Source organism: Pogonomyrmex barbatus, unplaced genomic scaffold (assembly GCF_055798465.1).
Source record: "Pogonomyrmex barbatus isolate J1 unplaced genomic scaffold, ASM5579846v1 scaffold5, whole genome shotgun sequence".
NCBI classification, from domain to species: domain Eukaryota; kingdom Metazoa; phylum Arthropoda; class Insecta; order Hymenoptera; family Formicidae; genus Pogonomyrmex; species Pogonomyrmex barbatus.
The window spans coordinates 6,045,849-6,063,790 of NW_028297149.1; the positions used below are offsets into that span (position 1 = coordinate 6,045,849).

Sequence of the window (17,942 nt, forward strand, 5' to 3'; positions counted from 1 at the left end):
GAAAATCCCGCTAACTCATGCTAGCGAAAACATAGGTTCGTGATAAGTAAACATAATCATACCTGAAAAAAAGGAAAACATTTAAATATATAATAATTATCATAACTCTGAATAGACAGATATAAAAACTAGTTGGAGTTAAACGCATATTAACAAGTAAATTGACAAAATTAAGACAAGATATTATACACTTGTTAATTTCGTTGTAATATGTTAATTATACGGATTTCTCGCGGAATGGTAAATAAAATCAACTGAGACTCTAAGAAATTATTATTAAAAAAAATCATTTAATTGTGTAATATATTACACAGAGTGCCGATGTGGTGCTTACAATTATTGCGTTGGTCTTGATTACCGTCAAGCATTTCACATTCTTTAATATTACGTTAGAAACAATAATATAGGCAACAATATCAATTGATCATTATTGTTTTATTATCTACTATTGCTTTATATTTTTTAATGCAATTTTTATTATATCTTTTACTTGATCATTATCAAATTTTATTTTCTATTCAGCAATGCCTTTAATTTATTTGCCACAATCGTCTGTCACTTTCATCCCGACCAAACCAATGCTTTATGAAGGATAATGAAAGGCAAAGAGCAACGACATGAATATAGTTGCATATCCTTTCAGCCAAATCCTTCTTTTCCTCGAACAAGCGTTAATTTTGAATGAAGAGTAGAAAAAAAATGTCAATTTGCAAATTTTTATTCCATGCATGTCGTACGTATTAGTATGTTTAGCGAAAATGATGTTTTTTTTTTTTTTAATCAAAACAAAAATTATTAGTCTCACATGTTTGGATCAAACAATCCAATATGCGATTTATCTTATCGAAGAATCGCTACATTTTCGTAAATTTTTTTAGGTAAGTTATATAAATGTAATTCTCTTCTGGATCGCATTATACATAAAATCATGAAAGTTTTATCGCGAGAAATAAGATAAGCTAGTTAAAAATTATTAGATTAATGATAAAATTATAGATTAACGATAAAATTATAGATTAATGCTACTTAATTTATTAAAAAGGGATTAGCGTTGTTGATGCGATAAAATTTTGGCTTGGGATTAATGATATTCTGCATGGTGGAGGATATTGTTCATGATGCGGTGTTCGATATCGTCTGATGATCTGCAGATCGCCAATTAAATCAGTGACAAACCCGAGGGATCGTACGCGATGTCCAATTAGTGTCGTTCGTGATGATGGTCGACCTTTACTGAACCCACATTAAGGTAATGAAAAAGTAAGCACGAAGGTAAGTATGGTGAATTGTATGATGAGGAGAGTCTGAGATAAATCGTTTGAAGCGAGCATTCCGATAAAAGGAAGCACGGGGATGATTCCTCTAGTAGAAGTAGAGGGTGAAAGAGACAAGACCAGAGTGAAAACGATTTTAATTTATGTCCATGCACGTTACGCGTTATTACTCCTCTCAATTCTCGATCGAGACGTAAAAAAAATGTCATGCCAGTCAAAAACGAGGACTTAGAGGTCCGTGCAGAGGACCGTCATGCCAACAAGCGATTCTCCTCGCGGATGATAATGATATATAAAAATTCACGTCAGGCAAGGTGAGATATGACGGAGAATCGCATGACAGTAAAAAAACGTAAACGTCGATTCGTGTGACAGCGTAATGATAATCACATCCAACTCTCGGAGGAAGCTGTTAGAGAATCGTGAGTAGGAACAATAGCAAACGTAAACTCGGGTGTGAGAAAAATTGGAGAAACCCAAACAGCAAAGGGGAAAAAAAAAAAAAAAAAAAAAAAAAAAATAATAGAACGAACGGAGAACAAAGAGTCAATTGGTGTGGGAGTGTCGCGGGGATGTGTAAAAGGCAACATTCTGGCTGGTCTTACTTACCCTGGCTTCAGCGGCGAGTATATAACCCCGCTCCAAGGCCTTCACGAAGTCGATACTCTTGCCGTCAGTGTCCTCGACTAATCTCCCTCCTACAGAGTCTACCTTCCCACTACTCACTGCCTCTAGTAGACTCGCGATATTACCCGTGAATGGATCTTTGATCACGGTGGTGGACGGATCAATCAGACCCGACTCGATCGCGTCCGCAAGAGTGAGACGCGTACGATCTAGCACGGAGGTAACAACGAAGGGATCGTAAAAGCCGCCCGTGGTCGGATTATAAAGACCGAACTGCAGCGCTTCGATGAACGAAACGCCGTTCCTCGGGGTAATCAACAAGCCGGTTTCCAGGGCCTTGGACAAGCTGTACAACTTGGACGTGGCCGTGTCCAGCACGTTGCCCTTTTCCGCGTCCATCATGCCCTTGCGGAACGCTTCTGGCAATTTTACCAGCTTCTTCTTCTGCGAGTCTTTAATCAACGCCGAGTCCGAGTCTACGATGCCGAGGCCGACCGCCTCCTTGAGGGTCAATTGGTCGTTCGAGATCGGATCCGTAAATTTGCCCGTTTCTAGCGACAGATACTCCTTCTCAACTGCCTCCTCAAAGGGGATAGGTTCTCTAAGGAATACGACGATATCACCGAAACGCACGAAACACGGCTCTCTCTTATTTGCACCGTTCAATTCGATCGTGCCTCTGACAGTGGGATCTACGACATTGTCCGCGATCGCTTTTGCCGTCGTCACAAACCGACCGGTCCTAGGATCCCTCACAACCGATGTGCTCGGATCAACTAGTTCGTAATTGATCGCCTCTTCTAGAGTGCATTCTTTAATATTTCTGTCACCAAGTCCGGCTTTGGAGGCTTCCAAGGATGATCTATGTGCCATTTGTTGCGCCAGAGATTTATCGATTGTAACTAACAAGCCTCTTTCCAAAGCTACATCGATATTGAAAGCACGTGTCGTCTTGGAATCTAATATTCTTCCCCGAGACACGTCGACCGTCCCATCTTCGATGCCGGTCAATAACGACTTGATCTGCCCGGTTGTCGCGTCTTTCAAGGCGGTAGTATCAGGATCTACGAGGCCGCAATTGATCGCCTGAAGCAGGTCGTGATACTCATTAAGAACGGGATTAGCGAATTTGCCACTGTCGCCGCGGTAAAGGCAACACTTGACTGTCTCCTCGATTGACAAAGGTGTCTTCGACGTAACGATGAAGCCCTTTTTCACCGCTTCTTGCAGATTGATCGCTCTGTCAAGCTCGCGGATGACATACATGCCGCGAATATCATCGACAATGCCTGAGGAGATTGCTTCGGCCAACGCGATATATCTGTTAGACCTAGAACACTTGACGATCGACGTTAGGGGATTTATCAAATCCACTTGGCATGCCTCGGCTAACGTCAGCTTGCGATTACTGGCCGGATGAACAAATTTGCCCGACGAGACGTCGTACATGTTCATTAGTATCGCCTCATATAGGCCGAATCCCATGCTCTCGATGTCGACGATAAGCCCGAGCTGTAATGCAACCGACAACGAGACCGAACCACTGGCGCCTGGTTCTTTGAACATGCCGGTGCGTCTGTCGATCACGCCAGCACGACAGGTCTCCGCCAATGACAACAAACGTTCACCACGTTTGTCCCAATAGCACGGTAAGGTGGGACTGATAATGCATTTTCTCATCGCTTCGTGTAACGTCACGGCTCTACCTGTAGTGGGATCGGTGATTTTGCCCGTGTTATCATCATACAATCCTTGATGGATGGCACGCTGCAGAGATACGGCAGCTCTATTGTCAACGATGAGGCCAGATTCGAATGCGTCCCTCAAAGATACGTTTCTGTTACCCTTGCTGGGATCCTTAAGGTAGCCAGTAGTGCCGTCCATGTAGCCCGATTGTATCGCTTCCATCAGCGTCATCGTTTTCCAGACGCTGGACCTCGTATCCTTGACGGTAACCGAGTCAGCGTCTATTAGATTCTTTTGAATGGCTTCCAATATTGTTAAATAAATGCCTGTTTGTGGATCCAAAAATTTGTTGGTTTTTTCATCGAGGATGCCCTTGGAGATCGCTTCACTAAAGCTCATAGGTCTTCTTGTTTCGAGAAGCAAACCGCGTTCCAACGCTTCCTGGAAGTCTATGGGTGGTCCTCTGGCGTGGCTAACTGTTCCAGACTTGGGATCGACTACGGACGTTTTGATAGCCTTGTTGAATGTCATAACGTCACCGTTGGGATCTCGTACGATCGCGGTCGTGGCGTCTATCACGCCCATTTTAATCGCGCGATCAGTAGGAAGTTTCTCTTGCGTGTCGGGCACTGTGAATTGTCCGGTCTTTGGATCGTACAAGCCTTTGAAGACGGCATCTGGCAACGATATCTTACGTTTCGCTGGCACTATAAAGCCGCGATCCAAGGCGTCGATTAACGAAAGAGGCGCACTGGTACATGGATCCATCGCCGTTCCAGTCTTCGCGTTGATGAAGCCGTGCTTGATAGCGTCGCCCAAAGATATAATATCGTTATTTCTCGGATCTTTAATCGATGGACTGTCCTTGCTAATAGAACCCTTCTCGATCGCCTCTTCCAAAGTATAAGTAGTGCCATCGATACTAAAAGTGCCGGATTTCGGATCATAAATTTGAAGAGCTAAAGCCTCTTGCAGCGTCCACGGTTTCACGGTACTCAGAATGTATCCCTTCTCAAAAGCAATGTCCAATGTCATGGAATGCGGGTAGATCAATGTTCCTCTTACTAAATCTATGAGTTTACTTTCTTCTGCCTCGCTAAGAGGAACAACATTATCTTTTCTGTCGTCTTTCACCACCGTAGTTGAACCGTTAACGTAGCCGATGGCTAATGCCTCTTTCAACGTTAAATTTTCACCTGTCATAGGATTTAAAACGAGGCCGGTCTTCGGCGAATAATATTCCTGAACAATCGCGTCGATCAGCGAAGGCACAAACGGTGTTGTGATAATTAAACCTCTGTTAAGCGCCAAGTCTAGGGGTAGAAGTTCTCCCGCTTTCGTATCACTCACACGACCGGTACTGGGAACCAACAAATTCATCGTCAAGGCATCGTCTAACGAGACGGACGAACCGGCTTTCGTGTCCACCACTTCGGTAATAAAGGCATCGACGACGCCTCTACGAACACCCTCCTCGACGTCGATCAATTGTTTAGTCAAGGGATCTTGTATTTTTCCTGTTTCAGCATCATAGTGATGTTGCCTAATAATGGCCTCCAGCGAGATTGGTTTGCGAGAAATGGGCACAATCAGACCTCGCAAGAATGCGGTTGTGATGTCCATTTCCGTCTTTGTTTCTGTATTGACCACGACGCCCTTGCGAAGATCCACGATGCCGGTCTCCAGCGCCTCGGAAAGCGGCACGATTTCGTCGGTGATCGGATTTCTCACATTGAGCACGTCAGCGTCAATAAGTCCTGCATCAATAGCCTCATTCATAGACAATTCTTGTCCCGTTTTTGGATCTTGAATCGTTCCTGTAACGGGATCGCACACGCCAATGTCAATGGCTTCTTGCAGGCCTAGAGGCTGCGATTCTGCGAACTGTTCTCCCTCTGTTTCGACTTCTAATTCCTCTGTGATCAAGCCCAAGCGAACAGCCTCGAAAAACGGTATCTTTTTACCTGTCTTCGGATCGACCATATAAGCGACGTTCCTGTCTACAAGGGGTCTGCTGATTGCCTCATGCAGTTTTACGTACGAGTCCGTCTTAGATGAGAGATCTTTGACAAGCACCCGGTCGGGATCGAAGACTTTCAGATTTAGAACTAGATCGTTGAAGGAAGTGACGGCACCCGTTTCCGGATCCAAAAATTTCTCTCTTACAGGATCGAATACTCCGACTTCCGCGAGGAATTGAGGCGTTAATTCTTTCGTAATTATTATCGAAACGTGTCTAGGTGATTCCTCATCTGTAATTCTTTTCAATGCGCTGTCATCATCCATTTTCATTTCTACAGTTTCGACTTCTTCATCCGAAAGTGTTTCCTTCTGCATTTCCATTATACTTGATTTTTTGTTTTCGCTCTCGGGAGATTTTTTCGTTACTGAAATTTGGCTGGAAACAATTTTCGCGGGCGGACTCGATTCTTTCTTAGCTGAATCGAATAATTTTGTCGTCACCGATGCACTTGGTTTTGTCTCTTTAGATTTGCGACTCGAAATTGCATCGACAACTGCTTTTCCAGCCAAAACTGGTGCAGCGACAACTGCCAGAAGACCCATTTTTGTAGCTTCCGCTATGCTGATCGGGCGATCCTTCTGATCTCGTACGGTATTCATTTTTCCAGTAATAGGATCGAGCAAACCTTTCTCGATTGCCTCTTTAGTGGTGATAGCTTCTTTGGTTTTCACGTTATAAAGTACGGAATCGGATTCAATTAGGCCCACTTTCATCGCTTCCGTCAAATTATAAGACTTCTTCGTCTCGGGATCTTTAAACGTCCCAGTTTCTTCGTCGTAAATTTGTTCGATCGCCTCTAACACAGTTAAATTAGTGGTAGACAATTTTCTGGGCGATTCAGATTCATCTTTGCTAGATGAAGTATCAAGAATTCCTTCCTCAACAGCTTTAGCGATAGGCATCGTGGTGCCGGTACAGGGATCGGTGTAAATACCCTCCTTCATATCGACAAGTCCTTTTTTTACCGCATGATCAAAGGACATCTTGATATCCTTTGTCGTGAATTCCTGTTTGCTTTCAGATTCATCCTTGATAATACCTCTTTGTCGAGCTTCTTCGATAGTGATGATATTACCGGTGTTGATATCTTGCACCTCCATCGCGCTTTTCAGCGCGTAGCCTGGCAATAGCTCAACGGTCTTAGTCGTGATACTGTGATACGATGTAATGGTTTCTGTAATGGCCGCTGTGTTTTCACGAGCCGGCGATTTGATAATAAGCAAACCAGACTCGACGGCTTCGACAATCGGAATCGGCGTTCCTGTGGTGGGATGGAAAAACACAGCGTTTTCTCTATCGATCAAGCCTGATTCCAAGGCCTTCGTTATTTCAATACTGTCAGGAGCCACCGGATATGGCAACGTCATAATAAAATCTCCCTTTATAGCGTCCTCCAGTGGCAGATGTTCCCCAGTAATCGGATGACGTACCTCTTTCTTGCTGGTGTCTATTAACCCACGTTTTAGCGCAACAGGGAACGTCATTCCCGCCGGCGGTATATCGGAAGACTCGGCCGGCTCCTTCAACTCGAACACATTATTCTCTATCGCCTTAACTAGATTTACGCTACCGTCTTGCGTCTTAACCAACGATCTCTCCGCGTCGATGGTGTCGTTCGCAATCGCAGATTGCAATGTTTCCGTACGGCCGTCGATGGTGAACATCACGTTGGACAAAGGATCCACTATCTCGCACACTATAGCTTCATTGAGGGTGAGATGCGCGCCCGTTTCTGGATGGACGATTTTACCTTCCAAAGGATCTAGCAAACCTTGAGTGTACAAGCTGTGCACGGATAAACTCTTCGCCAGTGGCATTAGTATATGTGCGCTTTCTGGATCCAAGATTCCGCGATCGATGGCCTGCTTGATGTTGAGCACGTCGCCTCTTTGTGGATCAACGATCTGTCCCTGATCGGCGTCTATTCGATTGTCGCGGATTGCCTCCGAAAGAGTGATCGATTCCCCTTTCTCGTTACACATTTTCCTCGCGAAGGTATCCGCTGTTTCTACATCAATGAGACCGCTCTGCAATGCCTCTTCGACCTTTACTATTCTCTTTCGCATTTTTTGCAGAACGATAGGCTTCGCTTCTCGCTCTGGACTCTGCGATAGCGTTCTCGCTTTGCCAATCGTAACTTGATATCTCGGCTCGACCGTCACTCGCGCTCTGGTCTTCGTCCCCAAACTCTCGCCATCCGGAACGTCAATTGCGGATTTCGACGAATCAACCAAAGTTAAACTTTTAACATCTCCCTTCGATATGCGAGTTTTGTCAGGTTCATCGTATACGATCTGTTTCACGATAATCTTTTCATTTTCATCAGGTGTACCACTCGCAGATTCAATAATCGGCGAAGTTACATCCTCCTTCGAGATGATACCACGTTCAATGGCGACTTCTCTTGGCACTTTTTTACCAGTTACTGGATCTTTGACCATCGTTCTTTGAACCGCTTCTATGGCAGCAGCGGTAGCCGCAAGGGGAGCACCAAGGACGGCTATTACTCCGAACTTTGCCGCATCGATCAATGATATTTTTCTGCCATCGTCAATTCTATATTCGTGTGTATTAACATCGAGAATACCTCGATTGATAGCATCCGCCATGCCGATGTCTTTACCTGTCGTTGGATCCTTGATGATCACAGCGGTAGATGGTATCGTTCCTTCAGAAACGGCGGCTAAGAGATTTGCAGACTTGCCGGTTTTTGTGGAGATCACCAATGCCGTACCTGGATCATAAATCACTCCTTGAGTTACTTGTACCGGATCTGGCATAGAGATCTCTTCACTGGTGTTTATCTCCATTTGTTGGGAAGGATCGCCAACACGCGTCAACTCCACTTTGTCGGGCTTGCCCGAAACTCTTGTAATTTGAAGAAGCCTCTGATTCGTACTGTCACTGTCTATGCTAGGCCCGCCTTCCAATATGATCAATCCACTCGCAATCGCTTCTCTCATCGAGATTTTTTGTGGGAAACAGTAATGACCCGTGGAATCCAGAATATTCTTCTCCAAGCTTCGTACCAAGGACACTTTTCTCCCATTGTTAGGATCAATAACGAAGCCTGAGTTCGGATTAATAATCTGTAGCTTAATGCACTCTTCAAAGGAGACCAGTCTATCGGTGCCAGGAATTATGAAGAGACCTGTGGCAGAATCAAATAGCTTCCTATCAATAGCTTCGGCGAGTGTCCAGCCATCCGTGGGTAGTTCGAATACCCGTTTATCTGTGGAAATACGCTCGTTTTCTATGAATTTCATAATCTCTGATTTAACAATTGGTGTAGCAGCCGATGATGCAATTACCTCTGTATCTTGTTTTTCATCACGCGAAGTCGATTCATGACTTACATGCGTTTCTTCGAACGAACTCATTTTCGATGTTACCTCAGACATCCATTTAGTCGATTCGGTAACTTTGGAGGTCTCTTTGACCGTTGAATCATGCGTAGAAGGAACAGAAGAAACAGTCGTAGTCGACGGTGCAACTGTAATCGTAACCGAAGATATCTCTTTCGTCGGCGTGGACGAAGCTCGTGGAGAAATTTCTTTAGTAATAATGGTAGTAACCGTGCCAATTGCTCTAGGTGGCGATTCGCTTCTTCTACTTCTAGGTACTTCACCGATACTTGTAGTTAAGGTGCTTTCGAAAGTTGTACGCAACGAGTCCGGAGTACGTTCTCGAGGATGCACAACGCGTTGAAGAACATCACCACCGAGCAAGCTTTGCTCAAAGGCATCTTCGATAGACATTGTTACTCCCGAATCAGGATCTCTAAATTCGTTTCTACTTTCGTCGATCAGGCCACCGTTCAACGCTTCTTCGTAACTGAGCTTGTAGTCCCTTGTAACAACCTCGCCAGTGTGCAGAGTCGTTTCGTATCTTCTGACGGTCTTCGTGACGGTCTGTGTGGTAACCGCGATATTCAGTAAACTAGTAAGCAGCGCGGCACCGTCGGGAGTGATGAGTCTTCGCTTGATCGCCTCCTCCAAAGGCACTATTCTCTTATTTCGTGGATCGAGCAATTGACCGGATCTCGGATCGAGCAGTCCGAGCAACACGGCTTCAAGAACGCTCACCTCACGCCCGTTCTCGGTGATGCCAATGCCGCGGTTCAGCATCTCCAGCACTTCCGGCCTGATGTAATCCTGTTCCTCCGCATCGCTCAGCGATAAGGTTTTCCCAGTTTTCAAGTCGATCGTGAAAGTACCGCCGGATTTCGAACTGATCAAGCCTTTCAGCAACGCTGCGTTGAGACTGATGTACTCGCCAGAAACCGGATCCTTGAAGCCATCAATATCAAAGATAGTTTTTTGGGTCACCGACGTGATCAGGCCTTTCTCGACGGCCTGAGGAATGGGAAACTCTTCGGCCTTCAACATGTCGCGATACGTGCCCTCAATTTTAATTATCCCACTGGTCAAAGCATCGGCTAACGTAATCATTTCGCCGGTTCGAGTATCCACTATAGACTTGACGTTCTCCGAATCCAAAACGCCGCGAGATATCGCCTCGAGTATCGTTAATTTGCCACGATGCGCCGGACTGGCGATTTTGCCCTTGTCGTCAATGATTTCTAGATCACAGCAATCCTTAAGCGTCATCGGCTTGACGATCAACTGCCGGCGACGAGCCTCCTTAAACGGCAGCTTCTCCATCGACAAGCCGTGCATGTATCTGCCGCTCTTGGCGTTCAGTATGCCGCGCTTTACGGCCTCGGCCACCGTGACTTTATCGTCGTTCCTCGTGTCCACGATCTCTTTCACGTTCGGATCGATAATACCCTTGTCGACGGCCTCGTCCAGCGGATAAGACTCGCCGGTGATCCTGTCGACGACGCGGCCGGTCCGGTCGTCCACGAGACCCTGCGATATCGCGTCGGACAACGCGACGGCGTTTCGGGTCACCCGAACGGTCACGTCCACCTTGGTGAGGTAACCGCGCGAGTACGCCTCCTCGATCGAGATCCGCTCGCCGTTGTCGGCGACGACCTCGCCCGTGGCCGGGTCCAACAAGCCCTCTCTCATCGCATCGACAACGCTAAATCCCACGGCGGCGGCGTTACTCCCGCCACCGTCGTCGCGACGTGCTGCTGTCGTTACCTTAACTCGGTCCGCGATGTCGGCCCGCTCGGCGTCGCAGAGCTCCCGCTGGATCGCCTCGAGCAAGGACACCCGACGGCCCTCCTCGTCCACCCCGCATGGACCTAACAGTCGGTCGGCCAGCGCCGCGTCGATGATACCGTCGCGCGCGGCCTCCTCGATCGACACGCTCGTCCTGCCGTCGCTCGACGTCGCTATCCTACCGTTCCTAACGTCGAGGATCCTAAGCCGGATCGCCTCGCCCACAGTCAGGATCTCGCCGGTGCTCGGATCTACGATACCCCTAACGTCGATCACGTTCTCCGCCCCGATAACGCCCCGGTCGTCGGCCCGCGGTACCCTCCTAAGATCCCTAAGCTCGCTACTAAACCCGCCGTCCACGACGGACGAGAACTCGTGCTGCTGCTGCTGCTGCTGCTGCTGTTGCTGCTGCTGATGTCGCCTGCTGGAGCTCGTCGCGCCGCTCTCGTGTGAGCGCTTGAGCAGGCCACCACCGACGGGTGAGACGGTCCCCGGGCTGATGGTCTCGCCATTAGGACGATACGCGGCCTGCTCCGCGCTGTAATTTCGCTTCGTCTCGCTCGAGAAAGTCGTCTCGGTGGACTCATGCCTCTCGGAAGTGTATCTGCGGCAAGAGCCATCGAGGAAGCGTGAACGTCACGGGCCAAAAGACGCTTCGCGAAGAAAAATCTTAAATTCACTTCTCAAATATGGATCTAAGATGAGGGCGTAAGCTTCTGTTGCGGCGTAGCGGATGAGGATGAGGCTGTGATGCGATTAAGTGATACTTCCAAATTTTAACGCAATTTATACTCACTGCGACTGGGTATAGTGTGTGGTTGTGGATGTGTAACGCTCCTCGCTAGTAGTGCTTTCGTAAATGTTGAACTCCGTGCGGAACGTCCGCAGCGGCTTTTGTTCTTGAAGAACACGCTGAAAGTAAACATTTTGCGACTTTCATTGGAAACATGTCTGGTTATAAACTTTACATATACCTGCTACATATTTTTTTTTTTTCCTGTATCGAATACGAGAGATTCCAAATTCTCAATTTTTCTCCAATGAGGATACGATAAAGAGTAACGAATAATCATCGACAAAAAAATTCTCTTCAATCAAATTTAAATTTGAGTTTTATTTATTTATTTTTCTCAGTAATTAAATTGCGGCTGATGTAAAGGTGAGACGGTATCCTTCTAACACTGACACTGGGTACATCTGGGTCAACCTGTCGATCTTTGATTCTCAAAGCCGATTAACGACTACGTCATCCGCACTGTAATCGTTCACGGACTTCTCGCATGCATCTAAATGAGTCAGCCCGCGCGGCGGTGCATAAGTTTACATACGACGAAATCAGCGTATAATTGGACCACGTGCCGAGATCTTTCGACTCGAGACGGAGATTCTTAAATATAGCACCGTTCACCACGCACGCGCCGGACGCATTCGCTCTTACGCAAAATTTTATCCGGCGCGACGCACGCCTTGCCTTTAATTACCTAATTCCGAACGAGAGTCATCCGCATATCAAATCGCGTAATTTCGGATTCGTGATACACAACACCGACCTTGCTTCGCGAGTAGGTATTGGTGGGGTCTACGTCACCTGCTTATGTCATCGCAAACGTGAGAACGGATGCTGTCTTTTCCATTGTCAACTTGTAAATCCAAGAAGACATGGGAGAACACGTGCGGTCTGACGCGAAACGAGAAACCCGAAAGCCTTGAAATCTGAACATCAAAACATGATTTAATTAAGAGAAAAACGAGATTATGCAAAATTCATTTATACATACATAAATTTTAATACGGAATAATAATCAAGCGGCCACGTTTTAATGTATTAAACACAGGACGCAAATATTCGCAAATACGTTTGACACAAATCGCCGGACCAATTTTAAAGCCTTGAAAGAATTTTAGGCCGCGGATAAATTGAGGAAAATTATATTAATGTCAAAAATTGCTCAAATAAAAAACGGCACAATTTACAGCACACAATTTGTGTCTCTTACATTCACCAGTGAAATCTCTTTGATGACGCTGACAGCATTAATTTATATTACATGTGTGAAATCAAGAAAAATAAAATTAATAAAGAGCAGAAGAAATATCAATAACACCCGTGACTGATTTACCTGCGTCGTAAGTCTACCGATCGAAAAAATTATATCTGATTAATGCGATTGCTGGCTGACCTTCGGGCATTCGATCGTCGACTGTCGAACGGTTACATCGATAAAAAAATTAATCTACTCCGCTTTCGTTGATGCACATTCAAAACGTAAATCGGGAAGTCGTTCAACTTGACTGGACGGTATACACGCGATATATTTCGGGCGTTATGTCTCGTTGTCAGACAATTTCGTCGCCGTTTCAATCGTCACGATGCACGCATGTGCCTTTCACACGTAAATATAGATCCATTTAAGCATACCGATTTATGACGTCGCGATAAACAGTAATCAAATAAAGGATGACGGTCATTTTATCTTCAGAAAGTCAATATAATCTCCAAGTTCTAGGCAGTCAAAGATTAAAATGTTTCGACGAGCTATCGAGAGGAAGATTCGCGACGTTTTTAAAATATACATAAATAAATGCCATACAATTTGGGGGGAAAAAAAAAAAAAAAAACATCGCACACTCTGTCCTCTCAAATGTATCAGCCAGTATTTTCTGGGTCAGTCCGTGCGTTAAATTAAGAATCCGCTATTAGGCACGCTGATGCAGCGAGTTTAAAGACACGAGCTATCCCGGGAAGAATGACAATGTAGCTGGTAGTTCAACGCGTATCCGTAGTTCTTGTGATTCGCGTAACGATGTCCCTGAGTATTGATTCTCCCGAGCGAAATCACTTATCGATAAGAAGTGGACTGCGCGATGGTTTTGATTACCTTGCCGGTAATCAATCGTGTCGCACAGCGGTGAACGTTGATAAGAGTGTAATCAGGAACAAGCCTGAGTCTGAGACAAAGCGAAAGATTTGGTGAACATTCATATTTTGAAGAAATTAATATAAAGGTTTACCTCAAGTTTTTCCGTTCTTACTTAATTTCGCTATAAAAAACGAAGCATGCTCGGCGACATTCAGTTTTTTAATATATGCCGTAAACATAAAAAAATTAACAACTTCGATAGTTTATTACATTAATATGAGCATACGTGCGCATATATTTGCATTTCGCGATAAAATCTAAACGCGAATATAGACGTCGGTGAATAAAGTTCATGAATGTGACCGTGTCAGCAATAAAGTAGTAGATATTCAGTAAGACAGACCGTGAAATATTCATTTATTCGAATTCAGGCAAAAATACACAGGCGTTTTGCAAGTGATCTTTCAACTATCTTTGACGGAAATAGGATCGCAAAAGGTATCACCTGATGTACTCAAAGAAAAGGATGACTCATAACACTTAGTTGTTCAAAAGTTATTCATTAGTTTTTCAAAAGCAATCTCATTCTTGATATAGGAATACATTTGCCGAGTTTCATAAAATTATAGTTCAAAATTTGGAGAAACAACATTCTTCTCTCGTCATAAAAATCGTACTTATAAAAAGACAAGATTAAGCAAAGAATAACTTCGAACGTGTCAAGTTTTGGATAAATATTAGGATTACAGAGAATCTTCAATTATTTTTTTTTTTTTTAATTCTTTCAAGGATCACAGAAAATCAAAAATACTTTAAAATCACGACTCATTTTGGCATATGTTAACAAACAATTTCGAAACCGCCACGTTTCAACAATTGCAAAAGTTTTATACATATAAAATAATATTCAAATAACAAAAAAAAAAACAAGGAAACTCAAGATATTCATTTCCTATGGCCCCCTCATCTCGTCAAAATCAACCGACAGTTTTCGCTGCAAACATATGACTCGACTGACACTTCACGGATGTCATTCGAAGAGCAGCACATCTCTCCCTCCCGAGTAAAGAAACTACTTCCTAATAAACCCCTCGCCGATTTGTCATTCGTTTTGGACACGTCCGAAACCGCCGGTCTCCGATTTCACGGATAGATCCCCCTCCGGATACCGGCATTTTCGGAGCACGCGACGCCCTTCGCAGCCCTTCGCGGTGCCCCCTCGTTACCTTTCGCACGATCATCATGATCACTCATCGGGACACGTCGAAATGGCGAAATGTCCCTCGCGAAATTGCTATCGCACTCACGACGGACGGCGACGACGTGTCTATTCGACCGGCGAGCGTGCTCGACGTGCGGACGGCCATCCGCACAACCGACAGTCCCTCACTGCGGCTCGTCTCTCTTTCCTCCGATGACGCCGGCTCTCGCGAGAGACGCGAGTGGCGGCGCCGACGCACCGCCGGTCCAGTGGCGCGTTTAAGCGTGGGTGCCTTTAACTGGCGGTTCGTTCAGAAACCGCTGCTCTCAGAACTCCGGGACTCTTTTTCGGGCGTATAAACAAAAATCGACCTTGCGCGATTCAACGAGCGCTGTATTCCGAATTAAGGAAGATTACGTAACTTCGAAGACTGCGTCACTTGTGTTTCACTTTCGAGGGCGAAACGTGCCATATTTCGCATTTTCGGCAATTGTTGGCCGACGCGAGTCGACCGTGACTCGTTTAATGTTTCTGGTCACACACGGCTGCTCTCTTGAATATATCGCGACAGTGAACGATGCCTTGAGAATGAAGAGTGTTGCCGAAGACCGAAGGTCTTGTCTCTCGATTAATTTTATCTGACGCTCGCGTCGCAACGGAAATGTAGAATTTATTTTCAAAATGCCTCGCATACATTACCGACCTCTTCGTTCTTTCGAAAATTCAAATTGAAGGATTTTAATTAACAAAATTACAGAGACATTCATCAAAAAAATAAAGCGGCGAGAAAATAAGAAGAGCCAAATAAGCAAAATTAGCTGCGTTCTTTTAAGAATCACGGCGAAATTAATTAAAAATAAACATTAAATACTTATAATGGAATTAAACATGCGCGACTCAGTAGGCGTGTAGTCGTTCTCATTATTCAGCTTGAATTAATTATCCGACACCCCGGGGGCCTCAACAGGTGTAAACGCGCCACTGCTTTTTCGTTTCGTCTTCGTGCGGTTCTATCGATCCCGGCGTGAGACCGGCACGACGAGCGGGAAAGACGAAAAGCTGTCGTTAATCAGAGGTGAAAGTCGGTCGCGTGTCAAAGGGGTTGTTCGGAAACGAAGAGCAGCCTCGAGGTATCGGCGTGACAGGCGCGAAGCGATAAGGCGCGATCTCATCCGACGGTCGAGCGCACGCGAAATGTTCTCGCAATTTAAAAAAAAAAAAAAAAAAAAAGAGAGAGAGAAGGAAAAAAGTGTATCCTTCCGACGCGTACGCCTGACGAGACGCGTAATAGTACCGAGAAAAATAGTCGCTATTTCTGATGTCGTCGTCATTCGGAATATAATTATACCTGCGGGAGGATGTGGACATGCACATATGGATTTCTCGGCGACTCTCTCATGAGAGCGCTCATTAATTTCAGCACTTATGTTACGCAGGCGGTTGTCGAGGCCGAAGGAATTTCGATCGAATCGGACGAGACGCCTACCTCATTCAGAGAAAATCATCGCGCGTGCCTTCAGATCAAACGGATTGTCACATGAGCGCTACTCTCAAGGAATAATTGATAATCGAGAGCGCGCTTTTCTCTTGTTACCTCACGTTTTATTTAGATTCGTTTTGCACAATGTAATGTAGGAGATAAAGTTAAATTGTGTTTTCTCTATCGCTCGACGGTAATTAACGTTTCTATGCGAGAATCGATGCGAGATTCGTTATCCCCGAACGCGACTCTGACGCAACAAATCACCTTCGCGTGATTAGAAATAATTCTAATTCGTTATCGCGCGATAAGCCGCTCGCCGAATATCGAAGTGTTGCGATCGAAGATCTAACAGCGGATCCACTTGGCGGATTCTAGACGTTCACCCATCAGCAATGCAAATTGCAGGCCTTGCCCGGAGGTTCGGTATTAATTCCGTTCACATTTCGACACGCCACACGTGGCGAAGGTTAAACCTAATCTAAAATATCCGGCAGCCCACTTCGCTCGCGGCCCTTCAGGCTGTCTCGGCTGTTGCTCAATAATAGCAATGGGAAAATTACGCGTGTTGAATTATGATATATCCTCTTGGGCAATAAAACTCAATAATCTCATAAGCATAAGTATATTCGCAATAATATGACAAATGACAAATGAACTTCGAAAGAAAAAAAAATTGTTGAAAATTATTATTTCCTATCTCTCTTCTACCTTACAATTGCCACAGAAATATATTATAGATACCGTATTATTATAAAATAATGCGCAACACTCACCTGTAGGGAAGTGTCCTCGGGATGTAGTAGTGCCAGCTGCCTAACTCGTTCCTCAAGCAGGTTCACGAGGGTCGTGTACCTTCGGTTCAGCGTATCTAGATCGCGCGCAACATTATCGACCGTAATAACGGAATCTCTCCGCGGCCTCTTCACCGATGCATCCAACGACGGGCAGATATCTTCCAATTGTTCTTTGAACGCTCGGAGCCTTTGCCCGTAGATCTAGGGGTTTCCGGTTAGTCCGTTATGGTTAGTGCAATTAGATCGGTGTGTGCGGCGGCAATTACCGTTAGCGACTCCGAAAGCGACAGCGAGAGACGAGGCGTTGAAACCGCCGCGCGCGGAGTTATCGCGCGGCATGCGATCTTTGCGATCTTTCGACAACCCAATGTGGTACTTACGGTAAATAGGTGCGTTAATGGTAGCTGTCGGTTACGCTTCCGTGGGTTACGTTAATCTTAAACGCGTTTGAAATCAATTTTGGGACTATTTCGTAGTCGTGCCAAGGACAAGCGGCGATTAATGAAAATCGCGCTGCGATTAATATTGATAAAAAGAGAGACTGGGAATATGCCTAATTTTTTACAAAAAATTTGTATCTTCGCAAATTTCCCCATGTATTAATCGGCCAGGCTCCACTTCACTGCTGCGCATGCCATACCTCACTGGGTTATCTGTGATTCCAGCGGCTCCGGGGAAATATCAATCGTAATTGTGTTAAGCGTCTAAGCAATATGCAATATCTAGAATTTATAAAACTGACACTATGTCGCCGCTAAACGAGGTCGTGCAGCTCATTCAACCGTGCTTCTGATGTAATTGTGTTAACGAGGTTGCCATTATGGTTAAAAAGGAGAGAAAGGCCAGTAATATTACAAATGCGCG

At 45.3% G+C, this 17,942-nt stretch overlaps 1 protein-coding gene across 39 annotated transcripts in view; it reads right to left on the bottom strand.

Moving 5' to 3' along the window:
- The window catches only part of shot (dystonin-like protein short stop), a 106,084-nt gene that overhangs the window by 27,195 nt on the left and 60,947 nt on the right, over positions 1-17,942 (bottom strand). For 37 of the 39 annotated variants that reach the window (XM_089081684.1, XM_089081691.1, XM_089081682.1 and 34 more), the window contains 3 exons: positions 17,058-17,279; positions 11,536-11,651; positions 1,884-11,343 (listed from right to left, as the gene is read on the bottom strand). In XM_089081684.1, the coding sequence (XP_088937810.1) occupies positions 1,884-11,343; positions 11,536-11,651; positions 17,058-17,279 (9,798 nt within the window). Of the gene's footprint in view, positions 1-1,883; positions 11,344-11,535; positions 11,652-14,826; positions 15,026-17,057; positions 17,280-17,942 lie in introns of those variants that run through there. The other 2 variants (XM_089081702.1, XM_089081696.1) reach the window with 2 other exon arrangements.